Here is a 14,675-nt window from a genome sequence, read left to right on the forward strand (position 1 = left end):
ACTATACTGTGCTATATATTATGCATATATAAGTTTATATACATATGTATATAAGTACAAATATTGTACATATACATATTCAGTTCAGTTCAGTTGCTCAGTCGTGTCCGACTCTTTGCGACCCCATGAATCGCAGCACACCAGGCCTCCCTGTCCATCACCAACTCCCGGAGTTCACTCAGACTCACGTCTATCGAGTCAGTGATGCCATCCAGCCATCTCATCCTCTGTTGCCCCCTTCCCCTCCTGCCCCCAATCCCTCCCAGCATCAGAGTCTTTTCCAGTGAGTCAACTCTTCGCAGGAGGTGGCCAAAGTACTAGAGTTTCAGCTTCAGCATCATTCCTTCCAAAGAAATCCCAGGGCTGATCTCTTTCACAATGGACTGGTTGGATCTCCTTGCAGTCCAAGGGACTCTCAAGAATCTTCTCCAACACCACAGTTCAAAAGCATCGATTCTTCAGTACTCAGCCTTCTTCACAGTTCAACTCTCACATCCATACATGACCACAGGAAAAACCATAGCCTTGACTAGATGGGCCTTAGTCAGCAAAGTAATGTCTCTGCTTTTGAATATGCTATCTAGGTTGGTCATAACTTTTCTTCCAAGGAGTAAGTGTCTTTTAATTTCATGGCTGTGATCACCATTTGCAGTGATTTTGGAGCCCCCCAAAATGAAATCTGACACTGTTTCCACTGTTTCCCCATCTATTTCCCATGAAGTGATGGGACCGGATGAGATGTATATAATACATTGTTGCTGCTGCTGCTGCTGCTGTGGCTGCTGCTGCTCAGTCGCTTCAGTTGTGTTTGACTCTGTGTGACCCCGTAGACGGCAGCCCACTAGGCTCCTCCGTCCCTGGGAGTCTCCAGGCAAGAACAGTGGAGTGGGTTGCCATTTCCTTCTCCAATGCATGAAAATGAAAAGTGAAAGTGAGGTCGCCCAGTCATGTCCAACTCATCACGACCCCATGGACTGTAGCCCACCAGGCATTTCCGTCCATGGGATTTTCCAGGCAAGAGTACTGGAGTGGGTGCCATACTAATATATAACTATATGTATACTACATACATATAGTATATATGTACATATATTACATTTGTACTTGGTGAAGGGACCAGATATTAGGATGATCTGATGTAGTGTTTAAATATACCATGGTCTCATCACAAGGAGATGAGCAAATTAACCAAATTCTGTGTCTCAATTTTACCTCATCTGTAAAATAATATTAGTATCTCAAAGAGGAATGGTAAAAATTATTGATTCGCTGAAGAAGGGATAGGCTACCCACTCCAGTATTCTTGGGCTTCCCTTGTGGCTCAGCTCGCCAAGAATCCCCCTGCAATGCAGGAGACCTGGGTTCAATCCCTGGGTTGGGAAGATCCCCTGGAGAAGGGAAAGGCTACCCACTCCAGTATTCTGGCCCAGAGAATTCCATGGGCTGAATAGTCCATGGGGTCCCAAAGAGTCCCACAGAACTGAGTAACTTTCACTTCACTTCACACGTGTGAAATGGTGCTAAGTTCTTAGCAGAGTGCTCACTGAACACGTGTGTTCATTGTTATTAGTTCTATGTGAGGATAACTTTAAAATATTTTACTGCTAAACGAACATACCACAGATTGTGGGAAAATGAATATACTCATGCAACCACAACTCAGGCCAACAGCTAGAACTGTAGCTGACACTGAAGCCCTTGTCTATTCCCCGCTCCCCCACCCGGCCGCGCCCCCGCTGATCCCTTTCCCATATCACGTGTCCTTCTCCCCTAGATGGGATAAACACCCCTTCTCTTAGATTAATCTCATTCTTTTTAAGCTAAAAATAGAACAGTATTGATTCTCAGTTTATGGTGGCAAAAACAAATGTGCAATAAGTGTATGCCCTCTAGAGTGATTGCACTAGAGAGTCATTTTACATCTGAAGCATTGAGTTGAATCTGCATAATTGACTGTGAATTGCAGTGAAACAGCCTAGCTTTTTGGGGTCACATTTATACCTGAATACTGATAGTGATTCACAGGTGATTATAGTTTCAGTTGACACAACACCCACACATGCACACACCCCATATATATATGTGCTCATTTATGCACACAAACACATACATCATAGTTCCCACAGCATACGGAAGCATTTTGGTTGTTGCTTGAGTATAACACTTCATGGATTGTTACGTCTTTTTATGTCTACATTTCTTAACACTTGAATTACAACTAGATTGACAGTGTCAGTACTTAAGCGGATCAATAGAAGGAACTCTGGACTATCAGTCTGTTTTAAGAGTTAAAGAATTTAAGATGTGAAAGAAGAAAAAGTGGACTTTAAATGAAAATGAGACAATCCTAAAAAATGAATGCTCTCTTTGGCAAATTCTTTTGAAAAGCATTCAAATGTTAAGTTGGTAAATTTTTACTAACCACTTATACTTTAAACCTTTAACTTGAAGGAAAAGTGTATATTTCAAATAGCAGCACTGCAGAAAAATATTGTAGTTTGAATATTTAAGCAATAAAACTACTAGTGACAGTTAAAAAAAACTATGTTCAAACTGCATAGACTTCATAAAATTTCACATGAATCTATGTAATTCCTAGATTTATTTAAATTAAAATGTTCATTGTTAATTTTAAAATTGTGACAATAATCCTGCATGGTTTTTAATTACCAACATATGTTAAATCCTAAATATAAGAGAAATATTATCTGATAAGAGCAAAAATGGCTACAGCTTAGTAATTGTATAATATGAAAATCTGCTGCTGCTGCTGCTGTCACTTCAGTGCGACCCCGTAGACGGCAGCCCACCAGGCTCCCCCGTCCCTGGGATTCTCCAGGCAAGAACACTGGAGTGGGTTGCCATTTCCTTCTCCAATGCATGAAAGTGAAAAGGGAAAGTGAAGTTGCTCAGTCGTGTCCAACTCCCAGAGACCCCATGGACTGCAGCCCACCAGGCTTCTTCGTCCATGGGATTTTCCAGGGAAGAGTACTGGAGTTGGGTGCCATTGCCTTCTCTGATGAAAATCTAAAGACTGCATGAAATGAAGAGTTAGCTGAATAAAATGTCAACATGAGACTATTCTTACACTTTTCCTTACTGTTTGTACCTTCCTTTTTATTGGCTATGTGACATACATAATAGAATAGATAAGAAGACATGTATATATGTATTTCATATATACCCTTATGTACCTATTGATATATACATGTATGTATGTGAATGTACACACACACACACACACACACACACACACTCCCTGCCTTCCTTCAGAAGTGACCATTGTCTTGAATTCTGTGCTTTTCATTTCTTTGTTTTTTAATAGTATTTTCCTCATCACATATGTCCCTAAATAATGTTGTATTTAGCTTTGCTTGTTCTTAAGATTCTCAAAACTATCAGCATATATTATATGGTCTTCTGTAGCAATTTTTCCATTAAAATTTTCATTTCTAAGATCGCACCTTTTTGTTTTTTCTTTTGGTGTCCGTTGGTGTAGTTCCTTTTACTGCTGTATGTTCTTCCATTGTGAAAAGTACTATAATTTATTTATCTCTTATTTGATCAGTAAATGTTCAGATTGTCAATTTTTGCTGCTATGAGCATTGTTGCTAGAAATTGCACACGTATCCCTGTGAGTAAATACAAGAGTTGCTCTAGGTTAATGCTCCCCAGCATTTTCCTGATGGCACACAGTTAATACTGCTACTGCTGCTAAGTCGCTTCAGTCATGTCCGACTCTGTGCGACCCCATAGACGGCAACCCACCAGGCTTCCCTGTCCCTGGGATTCTCCAGGCAAGAACACTGGAGTGGGTTGCCATTTCCTTCTCCAATGCATGAAAGTGAAAAGGGAAAGTGAAGTCACTCAGTCGTGTCCGACTCTTTGCGACCCCATGGACTGCAGCCCACCAGGCTCCTCCGTCCATGGGATTTTCCAGGCAAGAGTACTGGAGTGGGATGCCATTGCCTTTTCCGACAGTTAATACTAGCATTTGTATAACACTCTTATCGGGTGGCTCTACTGAGGCGGACATACATATCAGTGGGGTCGATGGGCCATAGGAAGCAGAGTTTCAAAGTATGCAAGCTGATGATAAATTGTTTTTTTTTTTTTTTTAAAGTAGATTCTCATGTTTACACTCCCACTGGCAGGATGTTGGAGCTTCTCTTGGCCCACATTGTCTAGACCATCTGGTGTTGTCAGATGTATTAAATCTTGCTGGCCTACTGTCTGTGCGGTGAAAGTGAAAGTGAAGTCTCTCAGTTCTGTCTGACTCTTTGCAACCACATGGACTGTAGCCCACCAGGCTCCTCCGTCCATGGGATTTTCTAGGCAAGAATACTGGCGTGAGTTGCCATTTCCTTCTCCAGGGGATCTTCCCAACCCAGGGATCAAACTCAGGTCTCCCGCACTGCAGGCAGACACTTTACGGTCTGAACCACCAGGGAACCTCTGTAAAATAGTATCTAATAGTAGTGTTAATTTACGCTTTGAGTTTGAGCATCATTTTAAAGTGGTTCTGTGCTGTGAACTCTCTGTTCTGGTTTTGTGTCATTTATTCCTAGTGTGTTTTCTAACTGATTTGGAAGGAGTTTTTGTTTCTCCTTATTTTTTGTTTTGTTTCCCTTCATTTGCAACACTAATTGTAAACTGTTCGGGGAATACTTTGTTCATGCTGTGATACTTCTCTTCACTTCCCCTGTCTTTTGACAGCTCTAAGTTCTTAATTTTAATGTAGTTAAATAATATACATTTATTTGTGTAAATTAGGTATACTGATGAGATATTTTTGTTTCTTATTTAAGTAAACTGTTTCTACCTCAAAAGACTATTTTGTAATTTCTATGTAGTTTTCTTTCTCCATTTCCATATTCTCCTGTCTTTAAATTCTTTTTCTCTTATTGAGTGTTTACTCTATATAAGCACTGGGCATATTGTTAGGTTTATTTGTTTTATTTTCTTTACTTGTTTTATCTATTGAATCCAAGTAAGCTGTCAGCATGCTACTAACCTGAAGGTGGACTTTTTCCTTTTGGCAGATAATTGTGATGACCCCCTGGTGTCTACCTTGCCTCAAGCGTCATTCAGCAGTTCTTCCGAGCTCTCCAGCAGTCATGGTCCTGGGTTTGCAAGGCTAAACCGAAGAGATGGTAAGTCTGCTTTTTCTGCTCTGATTGGTTCATGATGAATCTCATTCATCTTCCATTCTGTTAAGTGATACATTGTAAAAGGAAGTAAATTATAAAAGGAAGTAAATTTCTAAATAAGCAAATGGCAGAAACTGATGGATTGTACATGACATTTGGGATTGGTTCTGGAATGGCAAAGGGATGCACCTATTTAAAAATCTTGCATCATCATTTTAGCACCCAAAGAATTGAATTCCTTCAATCTGGTGATTTTTTAAAATGTATCTTATAAAATAAACTTTTCTTTAAAATTTTTATTTTTATTTTTAATTGAAGTATGGTTGATTTACGGTACAATTTTAGTTTCGGGTGTACAGTATATTGGTTTGACATTGAAATACACTTTGCAGGATCACCACGTTAAGTCTAGTAACTAAGATATTACAGTATTATTAACCATATTCCCTATGCTGTATATTATATCCTATGACTTATTTATTTTATAAATGGAATTTTGTACCTCCTAATTCCCTTCACCTATATTATTCATTCCCTCCACCTTCTGTTCCTTCTGTGGCAACCACCTCTTTCTTTTCTGTCTCTGTGGGTCTGATTTCATTTTGTTTGTTTTATAGATTCCAGATATAAGTGCAGTCATACAGTTTTGTCTTTGTCTGACTTACTTCACGTAACATAGTGCCCTCTAGATCCATCTAAGTTGTCACAAGTGGTAAGGTTTCACTTTTCAATGGACAATAGATGCTCCATTGCACATGCATGGACTGCGCCTCCTCCACTGATCCATCTACAAAGGACACTGGCTGGTCCCTTTACTTGGCTATTGTGAATAATGCCGCAGTGAACGTAGGGGGGCATGTATCTTTCTCACGCTTTTATTTTCTTGGGGTAAATACCCAGAAGTGAGGTTGCTTTATGGTAGCTCTGTTTTTAATTTTTGAAGGAACCTCGATGCTGCTTGCCATAGTAGCTGCACCAGTTAACAGTTCCACCAACAGTGCCCCAGGGTTCCCTTTCCTCTGCATCTTCCCTAACATTTGTTACTGATAGTTGTGATGTCTTGCCTTTTGGATTATAGCCATTCTGACAGGTGTGAGGTATACTTCATTGTGGTTTTTATTTGCATTTCCCTGGTGATGAGTGATGTTGAGGCATGTTGTGGCTGGGCCCACCACTGTGGGTGAGCTGGCAGGAGGGGCTGACCCCCACCTGGCTGGCTGTGTGACCTGAGGTGCATGCGTGTTGTGGACCCACTGGTGGATGTTGTTATTATGCGTATGTGCTCAGTCGTGTCTGACTCTTTGTGACCCCATGCACTGTAGCCCGCCAGGCTCCTCTGTCCATGGGATTTCCCAGGCAAGAATACTGGAGTGGGGTGCCATTTCCTCCTCCAGGGGATCTTCCTGACCCAGGGATTGAACCCTCATCTCTTGCATCTCCTGTACTGGCAGGTGGATTCTTTACCACTGTGCCACCTGGGAAGCCTGGATGCTGGTGCTTCCTGGCACTAATAGGCTAGGGAGAGGATTCCAAAATGGCACTTGCCACTGCTGGTGTCAGCTCAGTAGAAGGAGATTCCAAAAATAGCCACCAGTGTCTCATTACCCAGGGGAGTCTCAGCTGCCTCTTGTCTCTGTGGGAGGCTCTGCAAAGGCATTAACCGAGTCTGACCCAGGTGCCTTTCGAACCACTGCCTCTCCACTGGGACTGTGCATATGTGAGATTTTGCACACATCCTTTAAGAGAGCAGTCTCTGTTATCCATAGCCTTCTGGCTCTTCCAAACATATGCCCTGTTACTTTTCAAAGCTCGACTTCTGGGGCCTCATCTTTTCTGTGCAGGATTCCTGGGCCAAGAGCCCTATATGTGGCTTGGACACCATGCCCCTTATGGCGTGCGGGGTCCAGCCCCGGTGGATCCAGGGAATTCGAAGCGGGGACAGCATTGGTGAGGAAAAAACTTATTTATTTATTAATATAAGATTAGATCAGGAAGAAATAGTGTAGTAGGAAAATTAAGTGGAGAAAGAAGGCTGAATAACTTGGCTTACGGGGAAGGCCAATAACGTTCCAGACAAGGAGCTTGCACCATCTACGTTGGGCCACTGGTGCCCACTTGAATATCGGGGGGTGCCCCGCCTTGGGCTCCCCCTCACGTGGATCTTAAAAGCCGGGACAAGTAAGTAGACATGGTGAGCCACCCCGCTCCAGATGGGAATTCAGCCTGAAATTAGAGTAAAGAGGAGACACGAGGGAAACCAGTCCAGCAACTGGCTCCCTCCCCTGTTGTCTAGAAAGGCCTTTTATACCTTTTTTTGTACATAGAGATCAATGGGTAATACAAAATTATGCAGTGTTAGCAGTCCAGACTCTTATCAAAACCAGGCTTTTCTCTCTGCATACCTAATTGTATACACAAGTCTTAGGTGATTTACATCATCTTCTGGCCAAAAAGGGCCAATTAACATTTTACAGCCTTTTTTCTGATAAGGGTTTGTCAACCAGAAGACTTATTTGTGTTGATCTTCCCAAAGTCTGGTGCCACTCTCAGAAAGCACTAAATAAAGTTACATTCTTACATAGCAAGGACACAAGAAGAGTGCAGTGATATATATCAAAAGAAGTAATTAACTCAAAAGTCTAGTGTTGCTAACATCAAAACTACTATATATCTTTTTCTATATCCCGATTACATTGATTAACATCCTCCCAGGTGCCTAAAAGATAAAGAATATGGAGGCCTGGCAGCAGTCATTGAGTCAACAGTGAAAACCCTCTACCAATATAATTTTTAACTCTTTAGAAAAGGCTCTGTATCTTTAAGATGCTTTTAAGCTTTGTGCCTCTCACAGTTGGGGGGCTGTAAGCAATTCACAAGCTGTTAAGAGGTCCAGGGGAACCTGTTAGGCAAGCCAGAAAGTTATCAGAGGGGGTTTAACTGAAACATCCCTTTCAAATGCAGAAGGCTAAAGCCCTGATTTGACTTTTTCCAGAGAATATCAGAAGAGTGGAAAAGCAGGCAGATTCTTATTTTTTTTTTTTTGGGGGGGGTGGATGCTCAGGAAATTCCAGGGGGAAAACCTGAGGTCTGATTAGCCTTGCCATCAGAGCTCTGCTGCACAACCTTGTCACGGGTGGAATTCCTCACGCTGGCTCCCAGCATGGAGGACCTCTGTGACTATGATTTCCCTTGTGTTTGTGGGTCACTGATCCTGGGCTGGGGGTCCTGACTAGATTGCATCTCTGTCCTTCCTGCCTGTCTTCTTGTTGCTTTTTCTTTATGCTTTTAGTTATGTAAAATCTTTTCTGCTTGTCTCCAGGTCATTCTCATAGATAGTTAGCTCTCTAAGTAGTTTAATTTTGATGCACACATGGGAGGAGGTGAGTTCAGAGTTCCTCCATCTGGATCCTAAAATACACTTTTCTACAACAATATACAATCATTATGTATACAGTAGCCATGAAAATGTAACTGATCCTCTGTTTTAAGATAAGAAAGAAGTTTGTAAGAAGTGATTTTAAAAGTTGCTAGTTATATATGAAAGCATTCCCCCTAAGATCAGGAACAAGACAAGGGTGTCCACTTTATTTAAGTGTGTCCTATTATTTAATAGGGTGTCCAGTATTATTCAACATAGTTCTGGAAGTCCTAGCTACAGCAATCAGAGAAGAAAAAGAAACTAAAGGAATCCAGGTTGGAAAAGAAGAAATAAAGCCCTCACTGCAGATGACATGATAGTGTACATAGAAAATCTTAAAGATAGTATCAGAAAATTACTAGAGCTACTCAGTGAATTTAGCAAAATTGCAGGATACAAAATGAATGAACAGAAATCACTTGCATTTCTATATACTAACAATGAAAAATCAGAAAGAGAAACTAAGGCATCAATCCCATTCACCATTGCAACAGAAATAATTAAATATCTAGGAATAAACTTACCTAAGGAGAAAAAAAGAACTGTACACAGAAAATTATAAGACACTAATAAAAGAAATCAAAGATGACATAAACAGATGGAGAGATATTCCATGTTCCTGGGTAGGAAGAATCAATATTGTGAAAACGGCTAGACTACCAAATGCAATCTACAGCTTCGGTGAGATCCTATCAAATTACCAATGACAATTTTCACAGAACTAGAACAGAAAAGTTCACACTTCATATAGAAACACAAAAGACCCTGGAGAGCCAAAGCAGTCTTGAGAAAGAAGAATGAAACTAGAGGAATCAACTTTCCTGACTTTGGATTATACTACAAAGCTACAGTCATCAAGACAGTATGGTACTGGTACAAAAACAGAAATATAGACCAGTGGGACAAGATAGAAAGCCCAGAAATAAACATAGGCACCTTTGGGTACCTTATTTTTGACAAAGGAGGCAAGAATATACAATGGGGCAAAGACAGCCTCTTCAATAAATGGTGCTGGGAAAACTAGATCTACCTGTAAACGAATGAAATTAGAACACCTCCTAACACCATACACAAAGGTACACTCAAAATGGTTTTAAGACTTAAATGAAAGACCAGAAACTATAAAACCCTTAGAGGAAAACATAGGCAGAACACTTGATGACATAAATCAAAGCAAGATCCTCTATGACCCACCTCCTAGAGTAATGGAAATAAAACCAGAAGTAAACAAGTGAGACGTGATTAAACTTAAAAGCTTTTGCACAGTGAAGGAAACTATAACCAAGGTGAAAAGACAACCCTCAGAATGGGAGAAAATAATAGCAAATGAAACAACTGACAAACGATTAATTTCCAGAATATACAAGCAGCTCATACAACTCAATACCAGAAAAACAAACAACCCAATCAAAAAGTGGGAAAAAGACCTAAACAGACATTTCTCCGAAGAAGACATACAAATGGCCAACAAATAGATAAAAAGATGCTCAACATCGCTCATTATTACAGAAATGCAAATCAAAACTATCACCTCACACCAGTCAGATATCACCTCACATTGGTGAGACATCATGTCACACTGGTCAGAATGGCCATCATCAAAAAGTCTACAAACAATAAATGCAGGAGAGGGTGTGGAGAAAAAGGAACGCTCTTGTACTGTTGGTGGGAATGTAAATTGATACAACACTGTGAAAGACGGTATGGAGATTCCTTAAAAAACTAGGAATAAAAGCACCATATGAGCCAGCAATCCCATTCCTAGGCATATACCCTCGGGAAACCAAAATTGAAAGAGATGTATGTATCCCATTGTTCATTGCAGCACTATTTACAATAGCTAGAATATGGAAGCAACCTAGATGTCCATCAACAGACAGATGGATAAAAAAGTTGTGGTACATATACACAATGGAATATCACTCAGCCATAAACAGGAACACCTTTGAGTCAGTTCTAATGAGGTGGATGAACCTAGAACCTATTATACAGAGTGAAGTAAGTCAGAAAGAGAAAGATAAATATTGTAGTCTAATGCACATATACGGAGTCTAGAAAAATGGTACTGAAGAATTTATTTACAGGGTGGCAGTGGAGAAACAGACATAGAGAATAGACTTATGGACATGGTGAGAGAGGGGAAGAGAGGGGGAGATGTTGGAAAGAGTAACAGGGAAACTTACATTGCCATATGTAAAATAGATAGCCAACGGGAATTTGCTGTGTGGCTCAGGAAACTCAAACAGGGGCTCTGTATCAACCTAGAGGGGTGAGATGGGGCGGCAGACGGGAGGGAGGGTCAAAAGGGAGGGGATATATGTATACCTACGGCTGATTCATGTTGAGGTTTAACAGAAAACAACAAAATCTGTAAAGCAATTATCCTTCAATAAAAAAAGTTGCTAGCTGTTTAAAAATAGTCATACCTCAATTTATTTAATTCTCAATGTGAATGACATGATTTTTGTCTTCTGTGGAGGAATGGGAAGTTAATAAGATTTCATGCTCCTTTAGGAATACTTAGTTCATGTTGTTGACTATCTCTTAGGTAGGTTGTGTTCGATTGCTTAAGTATGTTTCAGGAAAAGTGCAGATAATTAAATGGCAACTTACTGTAGAAATAAGGGAATTTCAAAATGCTATGGACTTAAAGACGGAGTATCATTGTTACCCCTTCCTATATACTAAGACAAAACCCATCTGCTCATGCATTCTATGGAAAAAAAATTAGCAATACTAACGAAAAAATACTATTAACAATCATAAAAAAGACATCAACATCATATATTAGTAAAACTGTGATTCAGTCATTTCTTATTCTCTTCTCAAATGCTGTATCAGCCACATCTTTTTTTTTCAGCTTTTAGTTATTCTGGTGAGCATATAGTAAAAGTGAAAGTTGCTCAGTTGTGTCCGACTCTTTGCGACCCCATGGACTAATCAAGCCCTGGAATTCTCCAGCCAGAATACTGGAGTTGGTAGCCATTCTCTTCTCCAGGGAATCTTCCCGACCCAAGGGTTGAACTGGGGTCTCCTGCATTGCAGGCAGATTCTTTACCAACTAAGCTATAGAAACCCTGTGGGTATATAATGGCTTCTTATATTGTGAGTTTTACAAATTAATTAATTATTATTTATTTTTGGTCGCGCTGGGTCTTTGTTGCTGCATACAGGCTTTCTCTGGTTGTAGTAAGCAGGATCTCCTCTCTAGTTGCAGTGTGTAGGCTCCTCATTGTGGTGGCTTCTCTTGGTGCAGAGCACAGGCTCAGTAGTTTTTGTGCACAGGCTTAGTTGCCACACAGCATGTGGAATCTTCCGGGACCAGGGATTGAACAACGTGTGTCCCGTGCATTGGCAGACGGAGTTTTAACTGCTGGACCACCAGGGAAGTCCTCAGCCACTTCTTCTAAGTTTACTGGTTGATCTTATTCTTTGTGCTATTGTTTAATGTTTGAGTACGTTGAACACTGGACAGAACAAATAGATTGTGTGTTTGTGTGTTTTGCTATATGATGTGTGTTATAAATACCTAACACTGCAGCGTGAGTTTGAGTTTGTTCAAAAACTGTTATCGGATATTTGATACATTCCTCTATGTGTGTTTCTTTTTTATTGGGTACAATGGCCATAACTTTGTGTGTTTCTTAGTGTGAGACTATCATTGGGGAGTAATAACTGAGATCCTTGTATTACTCTGTTTACAAGGAGAACTCTGTGGGCTTTGAATACTTTTGTGTAGATATTCTTGCTGTTACTTTTATTTGCCTTATAGTGAAAGTTATTCTTTGGAATTCTGCATTCAGATGCTTATATCTTTCCTTTTCTCCTTTGCTTTTCACTTCTCTTCTTTTCACAGCTATTTGTAAGGCCTCCCCAGACAGCCATTTTGCTTTTTTGCATTTCTTTTCCATGGGATGGTCTTGATCCCTGTCTCCTGTACAATGTCACGAAACTCATTCCATAGTTCATCAGGCACTCTATCTATCAGATCTAGGCCCTTAAATCTATTTCTCACTTCCACTGTATAATCATAAGGGATTTGATTTAGGTCATACCTGAATGGTCTAGCGGTTTTCCCTACGTTCTTCAATTTGAGTCTGAATTTGGCAATAAGAAGTTCATGATCTGAGTCACAGTCAGCTCCCGGTCTTGTTTTTGTTGACTGTATAGAGCTTCTCCATCTTTGGTTGCAAAGAATATAATCAATCTGATTTTGATGTTGACCATCTGGTGATGTCCATGTGTAGAGTCTTCTCTTGTGTTGTTGGAAGAGGGTGTTTTCTTGGCAAAACTCTATTAGTCTTTGCCCTGCTTCATTCCGCATTCCAAGGCCAAATTTGCCTGTTACTCCAAGTGTTTCTTGACTTCCTACTTTTGCATTCCAGTCCCCTATAATGAAAAGGACATCTTTTTGGGTGTTAGTTCTAAAAGGTCTTGGAGGTCTTCATAGAACCGTTCAACTTCAGCTTCTTCAGCATTACTGGTTGGGGCATAGACTTGGATTACTGTGATATTGAATGGTTTGCCTTGGAGACGAACAGAGATCATTCTGTCATTTTTGAGATTGCATCCAAGTACTGCATTTCGGACTCTTTTGTTGACCATGATGGCTACTCCATTTCTTCCGAGGGATTCCTGCCCACAGTACTAACAGAAACAGAAGGTATTAAGAAGAGGTGGCAAGAATACACAGAAGAATTGTACAAAAAAGATCTTCACGACCCGGATAATCACGATGGTGTGATCACTCATCTAGAGCCAGACATCCTGGAATGTGAAGTCAAGTGGGCTTTAGAAAGCATCACTATGAACAAAGCTAGTGGAGGTGATGGCACTCCAGTTGAGCTGTTTCATATCCTGAAAGATGATGCTGTGAAAGTGCTGCACTCAATATGCCAGCAAATTTGGAAAACTCGGCAGTGGCCACAGGACTAGAAAAGGTCAGTTTTCATTCCAATCCCAAAGAAAGGCAATGCCAAAGAATGCTCAAACTACCACACAATGGCACTTATCTCACATGCTAGTAAAGTAATGCTCAAAGTTCTCCAAGCCAGGCTTTAGCAATACATGAACGGTGAACCTCCAGATGTTCAAGTTGGTTTTAGAAAAGGCAGAGGAACCAGAGATCAAATTGCCAACATCTGCTAGATCATCAAAAAAGCAAGAGAGTTCCAGAAAAACATCTATTTCTGCTTTATTGACTATGCCAACGCCTTTGACTGTGTGGATCACAATAAACTGTGGAAAATTCTGAAAGAGATGGGAATACCAGACCACCTGAGCTGCCTCTTGAGAAATCTGTATGCAGGTCAGGAAGCAACAGTTAGAAGTGGACATGGAACAACAGACTGGTTCCAAATAGGAAAAGGAGTACATCAAGGCTGTATATTGTCACCCTGCTTATTTAACTTCTATGCAGAGTACATCATGAGAAACGCTGGACGGAAGAAACACAAGCTGGAATCAAGATTGCTGGGAGAAATATCAATAACCTCAGATATGCAGATGACACCCTTATGGCAGAAAGTGAAGAGGAGCTAAAAAGCCTCTTGATGAAAGTGAAAGAGGAGAGTGAAAAAGTTGGCTTAAAGCTCAACATTCAGAAAACGAAGATCATGGGAATAGATGGGAAATAGATGCAAACAGTGGAAACAGTGTCAGACTTTACTTTTTTGGGCTCCAAAATCACTGCAGATGGTGATTGCAGCCATGAAATTAAAAGACGCTTACTCCTTGGAAGAAAAGTTATGACCAACCTAAATAGCACATTCAAAAGTAGAGACATTACTTTGCCGACTAAGGTCTGTCTAGTCAAGGCTATGGTTTTTCCAGTAGTCATGTATGGATGTGAGAGTTGGACTGTGAAGAAAGCTGAGCGCCGAAGAATTGATGCTTTTGAACTGTGGTGTTAGAGAAGATTCTTGAGAGTCCCTTGGACTGCAAGGAGATCCAACCAGTCCATTCTGAAGGAGATCAGCCCTGGGATTTCTTTGGAAGGAATGATGCTAAAGCTGAAACTCCAGTACTTTGGCCACCTCATGCGAAGAGTTGGCTCATTGGAAAAGAGTTTGATGCTGGGAGGGATTAGGGTCAGGAGGAGAAGGGGA

General features: G+C 40.6%; 1 protein-coding gene across 1 annotated transcript in view; it reads left to right on the forward strand.

Annotated features, from left to right (window-relative positions):
* Positions 1–14,675, forward strand: part of CNTNAP4 (contactin associated protein family member 4) — a 288,013-nt gene that overhangs the window by 39,524 nt on the left and 233,814 nt on the right. Inside the window, exon 2 of the mRNA XM_004014917.6 lies at positions 5,043–5,153. Coding sequence (XP_004014966.3) covers positions 5,043–5,153 — 111 coding nt within the window. The remainder of the gene's footprint in view (positions 1–5,042; positions 5,154–14,675) is intronic.

This window comes from Ovis aries, chromosome 14 (assembly GCF_016772045.2).
Source record: "Ovis aries strain OAR_USU_Benz2616 breed Rambouillet chromosome 14, ARS-UI_Ramb_v3.0, whole genome shotgun sequence".
NCBI lineage: Eukaryota > Metazoa > Chordata > Mammalia > Artiodactyla > Bovidae > Ovis > Ovis aries.